The 10,940-nt window shown below is 39.9% G+C and overlaps 1 protein-coding gene across 5 annotated transcripts in view; it reads right to left on the reverse strand.

Moving 5' to 3' along the window:
• The window catches only part of RPS6KB1 (ribosomal protein S6 kinase B1), a 38,564-nt gene extending 27,702 nt beyond the window's left edge, over positions 1-10,862 (reverse strand). The window contains exons 1-4 of one of the 5 annotated variants that reach the window (XM_043482331.1): positions 10,640-10,856; positions 2,918-2,967; positions 1,774-1,894; positions 154-222 (exon numbers count right to left, since the gene is read on the reverse strand). In XM_043482331.1, the coding sequence (XP_043338266.1) occupies positions 154-222; positions 1,774-1,894; positions 2,918-2,967; positions 10,640-10,780 (381 nt within the window). In that variant the 5' untranslated portion in view covers positions 10,781-10,856. Of the gene's footprint in view, positions 1-153; positions 223-1,773; positions 1,895-2,917; positions 2,968-9,995; positions 10,095-10,639 lie in introns of those variants that run through there. The other 4 variants (XM_043482340.1, XM_043482348.1, XM_043482363.1 and 1 more) reach the window with 4 other exon arrangements.
• Positions 10,863-10,940: the final 78 nt, after the last annotated feature.

Genomic DNA, 10,940 nt, shown 5'->3' on the forward strand with positions numbered 1-10,940 from the left:
GAATAAAACAGGAGTAAGAATGATAAAATGTACCCCATATTCCAAGAGGACTTATAATTGTGGTAGAAATACAATTTTTAACTGAGAAGTTTAGACCAAAATATGGATTTTATAGCAATTAAGAATATAGTTGAGGGGGAAAAGAGAAATCACCTTTTTAAGCACCTTCATGGCAAATATTTTCCCGGTATTTGCTCCTGTTACTTTTCGTACTTGAAAAACCTGGATGAAAAACAAAAGTGTGTGTTATTAAAAGCTAAACTACGGTAAGTCATAGTCCCTTAATTCCTACGAATATGAAGCAATGATACAGCAGTCTATATTCTTACAGAAACTAGCACCGTGAAGTACCGTGTACATAAACGATGAGCTACAAGAGCCAGACGACATTCAAGATTTAGCAGTGTGCTTAGTCACTCAGTCGTGTCCCGACTCTTTGCGACCCCACGGACTGTAACCCACCTGGCTTCTCTGTTCTTGGGGATTCTCCAGGCAAGAATACTGGAGTGGGTTGCCATGCCCTCCTCCAGGGGATCTTCCCAACCCAGGTCTCCCACATTGCAGGCAAATTCTTATACTGTCTGAGCCACCAGAGAAGCCCAAGAAAACTGGAGTGGGTAGCGTGACCCTTAGGGGATCTTCACTTCCCAGGATTTGAACTGGGTTCTCCTGTATTGCAGGAGGATTCTTAACCAGCTGAGCTACCCAGGAAGTCCTTAGCAGTGAAAACTGTCATACAACACAGAACCTTCCTATTTAGTCTGCTGACATCTGGTGGCAAAGTTGGGCAATGACCATCTAATAATAAGCACTCTTATAACAAGCACTCCATGTTACTTTATAAAATCCAAGTTTGCATAGAAAAAACTATCATTATGTTTCCTAGACACACAGAAATTATAAAATAGCTCATAAATTTTCAGAGATGCCTCACATATAACTATTTAATAATATTTGACAGGAATTACTTACACCTTAAAATGATTAGCCATAATATCCTTTCATGCAACAGCTAAAATATGAGATTCACAGTGCATGTGTTATACATTCACGATGATAAAAACATATGAAAATGTGTCCTGAAGCCTAAGAATAAACTAAAAATGCCATGTTTCGCAAAAATGAACACTACACAATAGCATAAATAGTTCTCAAGCTTAATCTTAACTACTATGTTACCCAAACTCTGTCTTTGAATGGCAAAGAATGGCAAAGAGAATGTCCAAATTTTCTTGAACAGAACACTCAAAGGCGAGGTCTTAAATTAGAAAGCTTCTGGCAAAACTATGAAACCAAAAGATGTTCTTCATTTTTCTTCTCCTCTCTTAAATTCTTCAGCTTCCCTAACTCTATTGCTCCGAATACTGCAAGTCAAAGAAAATCAATTTAGATTAAGGTCTCAGTAACAGATACCAATCTAATGAGCCATGCCTCTTGAAAGTAAGGAGTAGTTTGTTTTTTAAAAGAATACCTATAGTCGGTACCATTTAGCAAAAGGAAGAAATGAACCCACTAATAACAGATACTGCCTAGCCCAGCTGCCTATTTATTTATTCTACAAATGTTGACTGAGTACCCACAAAGTGCCAGGCTTTTATGTGAATGGTGGTAAGAGGAGGAGAGCTTCTATACATTGCTCAAATAATATCAGGTTAAATGATCATGTCCTTTGCTGAGAGCTTGCAAAGACTGAAGAAGACAGCTGGAAACAGGGGGTAACATTAATCTACCCAAGACAGACAAAAACAGCTCTCATTTCAAAATACTTCCTACCTTTCCATAGCCCCCTTTACCAAGTACTCGAAGTAGCTCAAAACATTCTGGTCTGATTTTTTCTGGCCCTCTGTTCACACTAGTTTCTGAGATTTCAAATTTCTCACAATGCTCCATGCCACTGGGGAGAAAAGCAAAACCAAAAGTAAATTTGCGAGAAGTTAAATTACTTTCAGCGTACTGTTAGAATGAGAATTATACTCCAATTAAGTAAAAGGAAAAAAGTACAAGATAGCAAATTTAGTATCTGTGCTCTAAGTTAACTAATGATTCGAAGACATGGTAGGTCAAGATTAGGGTGGCTTGAGAACTGTCTGCTGATCTGCTTGTTTACAGAATGTGCTACTGATTATTGATTTTCATAAGCATCAAGTACTCCCAAACTAAGATGAATTAGAACAAGTTTATTACGCTGACAAAGGAAAAAAGTCTTCTAGTTATTCATTTAGTTTATTCAAAATGTCTGAGGTTAGATATTATCCAACTGTACTTGGCAACTTCAGCAGAAAATCTGAGCACTTTCTGACAGTACCCAATTAATTCAAGTTGTCAGCTAAAAATTCTTGTTAATAAATTATAAGCATGCATCTTTCCATATATGCTTAATTTAAAGGTCCCCAAAAGGGTGGCAATTTATCTGTCATTTAAATGCTTTCTATGAGTGATCATCTCAGCTTCCCCACAATCCAAGGCTTTTTACTTGAAGGTGGGATACGGAGCAGATTAAACACCTTATTCAACTAATGAAGCTTTCCCAGAATGACATAAGAATGCACAAATCTCTGTTTAGATGACACATTACAAGCAAAACAATAAGCGTTTGATTTGGAGAGCATTTCTAAAATTTTTATTGTTCAGTAGGAAAAGGTAGTTCTCCATATTAAACTAATAAAAATCTTTTACACACTCAAGACTCATATTCAGAATACTCTGAATTTTAATAATCTTCTTCTCAAAATCCATACATGATCTCAAAACCCCAGATATGTTTTCATATTGGTGCCAAGCCCAATAAACCAAGTCTCTGTATATGACTATATACTTAAGAACAGGTTATTAAAATCACATGATGCCTGTAAACTGGAGCTGATATAACCTAAATTAAAAAAAGACAGCACAGTGAAACATTTTCAAATATACTTACAGTTCATATGGTCCAACTCCCCCATGGTCCATGCTTTCATTTAACTGACCCTGAAAAATATGTTAAAGTTTTAAAAATAAATAATCCCATAAACAAGAAATTTAAAAATTTAATGCTTCACCCCATTACTGAAGGAGAATGAATGAAAGAAATCAGCTTACAAATTCTCAAATACTTTATTAACAGGTATATGTGGTGATGAACAAAGTAAAGCACACAAACAATATTAAGGGGATTTCACTTTTAATTTTATGTGACAACTAAGCTATAGATGCTACTCATCAATGATCTACAAACAAACCCAGGTGATTTCTCCTTCAAAAATTACATGTATTCAAAATATGTTATTCTGTATTTTATGAAACTAAAGGTACTGCATTCTGAGTTAATCAAATGACTTATAAAAAGTTATTCTGACATGCTTTTGACAATAAGACTAACATAACGCTAGAAACCTTATGTAACTGCAACCTAACTAAGCTTAAGGTTACCACAGTCATTCTAAGATATTGTCATGAATGATATGGCTGATCAAAGCAAAACAGTTAAACCACACTCTCAAATTGTGTGGAGTCATACTGGCCAAACATTCATTCTGACCATAGTATAAATGAGTGCAAAACTTAACTCTCTATACACTAGCAAAATGAACAATTCAAAATGAAATTAAGATAACTCCACTCACAGTGACACCACTAGAATAAAATACTTAAAAGAAATTTTAAAAGACCTAAATAAATCAAAAGACATTCCATGTTCATGGATCAGATGACAATATTGTTAAGATGGCGATGCTAAACAAATTGGTTTACAGATTCAACTCAATCTTTTAAAAACGCCTGGGCCCTTCCTTGCAGAAAGTGCCAAGGTTATCCTAAAATTCACTGAGAAAACCAAGGGCAGGAGGTGGGAGCGGGTGCAAAACAATCTTGAAAAAGGAGAACAAAGTTGGGGGACTTACATGTCCTGATTTCAAAATGTACTATGAAGCAACAGCAATTAATGCAGTGTGGTACTGGCATAAGGATAGAAATATAAATCAAAGACATAGAAATGAGAGCCCAGAATAAACCCTTCCATTTATGGTCAACTGATTTTTGACAAAGATGCTAAGAAAATTCAATGGGAAAGAGACTTGTTTCAATAAATGACAGTTCGGGACAATTGCATATCCACATGCGAAGATTAACTTTGGATCCTTACCTTCACACCATGCGTAAAAATGGGTCACAGACCTAAATGTAAGAACTAAAACTATAAATCATAACATTCCTAGAAGAACTAGGAGAGAGTAATCTTCACAATCCATAAAATAAGAACATATAAAGAACTTCTACAACTCAATAATAAAAAAATAAGCAACACACTTCAAAAAAAATAGGTTAGGATCTGAACAGGCATTTCCATAAAGGAGGTAAGTGGCCAAAAGTCACATGAAAGTATGTTCAATATCATGAGCCCTTAGGGAAGTGCAAGCCAAAACTATATTGAGATGTCACTTCATATCAACTAGGATAGCTACAATTAAAAAGACAAAAAAAAAAAACAAAAAAAAACCCCAAGTTTGGCAAGGATGCAGAGAAACTGTAACCCTCATACACTACTGGCAGCAATGTAAAATGGTATAACCACTTTGGAAAAGTTAGGCAGTTTCTTCAAATATTAAACATAGACTTACCATATGATCCAGCAAATCTATTCCTTGGTATCTACCCAAGAAAAATGAAAATAACATGTTCCACAAAGACTCAGGCATAAATGTTCATAGCAGCATTATTTACAATAGCCCCAAAATGGAAACGACTCAAATGAACATCAACTAGTGAAATGATAAATGTTGTTGACCCTAACAATGGAATACTATCTGGCTATAAAAAGGAATGAAACACTGATATATCCTACAACAAAGTGAAAGTGAAAGTACAGTGAATGTGAAGTCGCTCAGTCGTGTCCGACTCTGCGACCCCATGGACTGCAGCCCACCAGGCTCCTCTGTCCATGGGATTTCCCAGGCAAGAATATTGGAGTGGGCTGCCATTTCGTTCTCCAGGGGATCTTTCTGATCCAGGGATCGAACCCGGGTCTCCCGCACTGTAGGCAGATGCTTTACCGTCTGTGCTACCAGGAAAGCCCGATACTAATACTGACTACAACAAAGATGATCCTCAAATCATTAACTTACATGAAAGAAGCCAAACACAAAAGGCCACATATTATATAAGTCCACTTACATGGACGCTCCAGAAAAGGCAAATTTACAGGTATGGGAAGTAGACTAGTGGCTGCTGAGAGCTGGGGATGGCAGTGAGGAGAGACTGTGAATGGGTCCAGAATTTCTGTTGAAGGCGACAGAAATGTGCTAAAACTAAATTATGGTGATGACTGTATAACTCTATAAATATACTAAAAGTCACTGAACTCTAAAATATAACCTGGCAAAAAATAAATAAATAAATAAATAAAATAAAATAAAATATAACCTGGCAGCAGAAACTCAGTTATTAGTATTCTAAAATATAGCTTTAAAATGAGTATTCTTAAATACAGTCTGATTATGAACTCTCAATTTCTATCATAGGCACTAAAAAATTAGAAGTTTTAAAGTTTTTATTAAGAATTTTGGAATAGTTCAATAAATATTTAGGTGAACTCATCTTTCTTCAAAGATACCAGTACACAGTCATGATACACAAAGAAAACGGACAGTATTCTTACACAATGGGGGGGTCAAATGCCCTCTCAAAACAAGTGTTTTAGTCAGAACTTGCTCTCGGTGTAAACAACTCAGGATGAAGTCTAACACCAAGGATATATGTCTCATGACTAGATCCAAGCAAATGGGGTAGAGGGTTGGGGAGGTGCGGTATCAAGGGGAAAAAAATACTTGCAGTTTCAACTTGATACAGTTTCTTTTGTGTGGGAGGGGCAGGCAGGGGTGGTTATCCTTAAAGGATTTTTTTTGGGGGTGGGGGGGGTTCTCTGGTGCTTCATACAATCACCTATGATGACTTCACTTTAAAGACAAAAGGCCAACTTCAATAAAATTGGTATTATATAATTGTTTTATCTTTAATATTCACTTTACTTAATTCTAAATTAAAGACTACAGAGTAATTAACACTGAACTATGACTTTGAAGCCACCTAGAAAGAAGCCACATGCCCCGCGGCTATGTTTCATTTCCGGAGTCAGCCAGGCCTGTCTTACCACCTGCATCTGGGCTTAGAACTTCCTACCGTTAACTCTGGAGCACACGCATTTTGAGGCACAATTTTTTTCTGCTACTCAATGGTATCTAGATGTCTAACACCAGAAAACACCAAGCTATTCTACAGAACATACTGACGGTTATCCTTCACAGGAAACTTTACTCAGATTTTTTTTTTTTCTGCCTTAAGCTTTATGACCCATCTAAGGTTTTTTTGTGTATGTGCCACTACAATTGACAAAGTAGAATTCTCACTGTGGCTCAGGGGTGAAGAATCCTCCCCCCTTGAGGAGAAAATGGCAACCCACTCCAGCATTTTTATCTGGAGAATTCCATGGACGCAGGAGCCAGGTGGGCTGCAGTCCATGGGGTCACAAAAGAGCTGGACGCAGGACTTAGTGACTAAACAATAAGGTTCTGTACAAGATAACTGTTTCAAACTAGCCCATCAGAATGACTATTTGCAAAGTTTTAAATTAAAATCAGATATAAATTCAAGTTAATATGCCTTAAGTCTCAATTTTATAAAAATTTAAATAAACTGTTAAAAAATTTTTAAATAAATTGTTACAGAATGGGTGAAAAATATCCTTAATCTAAATATTCATTAAATCATTTATCCACTTGCCTGGCTTTTCACAGATACTTCCTTACAAAATAAGGTTCAGTAATCTCGGGGAAAGAAGTAAATCTGGCCTCAAATACTGGGCTATTTAAAAGTACATTATAGTAAGTATCTAATAAAATGCAAGATATTGAGATATTAATAATCATGAACATCTGAATACATACTATCTATATAGCACTATTTTTCAAAACACTAAAAATTTTAAAAACTTTTTGCTCAATAAAAATCTACTTAACCCAACTGAAATTCGGCAGTAAGTCTCTATTTCAAATTTTGAACCAGCAGAGTAAAAATTCATGATTTTTTTAAGTTGTATTAACAATTTTCATTTACTCTTTTAACCTGTGTCTTCACAGAAAGCAGAGGTTTCCAACATTTTCATAATCTAATGAAAATTTCTAAAGGAAAACTTTCCCTTAGTTTCAACTCTGTTCCCAAGTTATATTATCACCAATGAAACAGAAAAACAAAAACCCTTTCAACCACTGGTTTTAATATAGTATTTAAAACTCACTAATTCTCATCTTTTAGTCACTGAAAAATTAACTGTGCTATGTAAATACATCTATTTACTATAAATACATATATTTACCAATACAGATTCACTCAGTGTAACATACCTAAAAAGTAGGTATCTCTAGGACTTCCCTGGTGGTCCAGTGGTTAAGAATCTGCCTGCCAATGCAGGGGACACAAGTTCAATCCCTGGTCTGGGAAGAGTCCACATGCCCACACGCCACAACCACGGAAGCCCTGTGCCTCGGGCCCGTGCACCGCAACCAGAGAGCAGCCCCTGCTTTCACAGCTAGAGAAGCCCGCACGCAGCAGCGAAGACCCAGCACGGCCAAAACCAAAAAAATTAAAAAGGGGGGGATGTATTTCTAAATAGGACCACTGACAAAGAGAAAGAAAGCAAGGAAGGAAAGAAATAGACGCCTGTTCTAAAAATGCAGTACCTCTAGTATAACTGCATTTATTATTGTCTTTATGGGTAGATGAGGGTAAACTTGAATGATTGGTTTCTTGGCAATCAGTTAACACTGACAAGCTCTATTTCCATAAACCAGCTAACTACATAATGTGCCAGGATATTTTGAGAGTACTTGATACACTCTATCTCATATAATCTTCAGTTTATGGAGAAGAAAAAAGTCTTTTTTCTGAATCTTTAGTCTGAGAGATTAAGCAATTTACTTGAGATCCTGCAACCAGTGAGCGTGGCTGGAAGGATCTGAATTCACTCTGACACACCACAAACAGGTACATCACAAACAAGACTAGTACATGCAGTGGAGAAGCTGTGCAATGAAGCTTACTGAACTGCATCAGAAGATACTACCACTAGTTATCTCTGTGGTCTTGGGCAATCATATCCCTGGTTGATGCCTCAGTTTCTTTTCTATAAAATGAGGATGTGAGGCTACTCTGATATGCACCAATGTTTTAAAAGCCTGTGTACTAAAGGATGGGTGCTTCCCCAGTGGCTCAGGGGTAAAGAATCCGCCTGCAATACAGGAGATGCAGAAGACTCCGGTTAGATCCCTGGGTTGAGAAGATCCCCTGAAGGAGGAAATTGGCAGGATTTCTTGCCTGGGAATCCTGTGGACAGAGAAGCCTGGTGGGCTACAGTCCACAGTGTCACCAAGAGTTGGACACGACTGAGCACCTGATGGATGGACACTCTAAAGGATATAAATTCACAAATAGACAGGATTCTATTATTGGAAATTCACAGTAGTCAGATTTTCTAAGAATCTAAATTTCTCTCATTTTTCAGAATTTTAAAACCTATAGAGAAACCTATAGATGTCACTGAATCTCCTTGGGTGGTCAACCCAATTCCACTCCAACTCTTTGCTTGTTCATCTTGCATCTCTTTGAACAACACACTCAAAAGAAGCATTTTCAACTCCAAAAGCATTGCTAAGTTAGATATATTTTGCTAAAGCCTCTTCCTCAAAATCCTCTTTAATTACCTTTGTAATTAAAGCTCCTCTCCCTAGGGTAGTAGTCATATTTCCTCCTCTTTCCTATTTCCACCAATTTCTCTGACCTCTTCTTCCACACCTGCTCAAAATCCTATTTGCCTGTACCCAGCAGAACAAACATCCAAGAGGGGTCCTAGTTCATAGCAAGAATCTTAATACAGTATTTTACTTTCAGCTCATAATAAACCCAAGGTCTGGAAATTCTATCAGTTCAACTGGTGAAGACTTTACTGATATAAAGCACCCTTCTTATCATTTCCTCCCCTGCTTCGCTCCCAAACCACTGCCATATGGAGCCAATATAACTGATGAGAGTATGTTACATGTAATGAAAGTAATCCCATATTTGTTCCATTAAGAGGCTAACTGAAATTCCATATGCAAGCATACTGAAAAATATACATCGGGGAATTCCCTAGCGGTCCAGTGGTTAGGATTTGGCACTTTCACTGCCAGGGCTTGGGTTCAATCCCTGGTTGGGGAACTAAGATTCCACTAGCTATGCTGTGCAGCCACCAAAAAAAAAAAAAAAAGTATGTATCTCAACACCCACCTTCCACACTGCCCACACCGCCTGATTTTGATTTAGACTCAACTGATGAGCAGAGCATTTCTGTTCTATAAAACCTATTTTCCTAAAGTATTTAAGGTATATAGCATCTTCTGTCAACAAGCAGGAAACAGCTTACTTGCCAGAGGGAGGAGATGGGGGGGCGGGGGGAAGGGAGGCCCCTTTAGTAGTTAGAGCAAACATCTGACTTAAGTCATAAACCCATGTACTCATCTAGACAATAGAATTTACAATCTAAATTACCATGAGGTTATCACTGATGGTCACTTGCCCCAGAATCAGTGATTTAGCATGACAACACTATTTGTGAACGTCAGGTACAACTTGTGATTTTGCAATAAATTTATCTGGGATAAAGAATAACTAAGACGGCAAAAGTAAAACCGAGCTTTGCATTTAGGAAAAACAATTCTAAATTTAGCACCCTAAATTACAGCAAGGAAAGCCCTCACACCACCATTCACAAGTCTCAGTTCAAGCAATTTATTTTTGGCAAGCCAAATCACAGCTGTCAAGGTTGGTTTTTTTCCACCCCGAAATTACATCAAGTATTTCGAAAAAAATAGAGACATCTGCAACTAAGGGAAAAGTAAGTTACAAATGCCGTGTGTCGTTATAAATTATTTTTTAGTCACACGGAAGGGGTTTTCAAAATTAAAAAAAAAAAAAGCAAACAAACAAACCCTGGAAGATGCAGCAGAGCCCCCTTGCTCCCGAAATAAAACTCCTGGTGGCTGTAACTGCAGCGGCAGCGCTACTCCCGACAGAAGTTTTCAGCTGTCACTTCTAACAGCTGAGCGCTTCCTAGGAGAGAAGCGACAGGCCGAGAAGAGAGGTGGTTGTGGGACGTCTGAAGACGCAACACTTGAGATCTTACAGTCGAAGGGACACCCTTCCGCGCTTCACCTGCACTTATGGGACACCCAGCAAACGCAGTCCCCCTCCCCCCCCGCACACGCACACGCTTGCAGCACGCGCGCCCCGCACACTCAGGTCCCGGGGCTCCGGGCAAGTCCGCCGCGCGCGCCCTTCCCCGTCCCCTCCAAGGGCTGCTCCCGGCTGCGCTCATCCGGGGCGAGGGGCGTGATCGGCACCTGCAAGGCCAGCAGCGGCCTCACACCTGAGGGCCAGGTCCTCCCCGCCCGGTGCCCCGCTCCGGGCCGCGCGGCGCCTCGTTTCCTCCTGGATCTCCGGGAACGACTCGCGCCCCCCGCCCCCCGGGTCTCCGCGCCCTCGGACGCGCCGGGCTTTCCCGGGCCCGCGCCGCCGCCCCAGCCCTGTCACCTCGGGCGCCCCCCCCCCCACCCCCGGGGACCCCGGGCCTCACCCCCTCCTCCAGCTCATCCTCAGAGCCCGCGTCCTCCGGCTGGTCCAGGTCTATGTCAAACACCCCTGCCATGTCCTCAGCTTCCCTGTCTCGGAAGTCCGGCGCTGGGTAGAAACCGTCCCGCCTCCGTCGTCGCCTCATGGGCCCGGACCCGCCGCAGCCACTGCCGCCGCTGCCGCCATCACCGGCCGCTGGGGCTCAGTGCGTCTGCGCCTAGGCCCCAGACTGGCTCCTCAAGTTCGGCACCGAGGCATGCGCACAGGACTCCGTGAAGCCGAGCTTGGGCAACGGACATGCGCAG

This window comes from Cervus canadensis, chromosome 1, assembly GCF_019320065.1.
Source record: "Cervus canadensis isolate Bull #8, Minnesota chromosome 1, ASM1932006v1, whole genome shotgun sequence".
Taxonomy (NCBI): domain Eukaryota; kingdom Metazoa; phylum Chordata; class Mammalia; order Artiodactyla; family Cervidae; genus Cervus; species Cervus canadensis.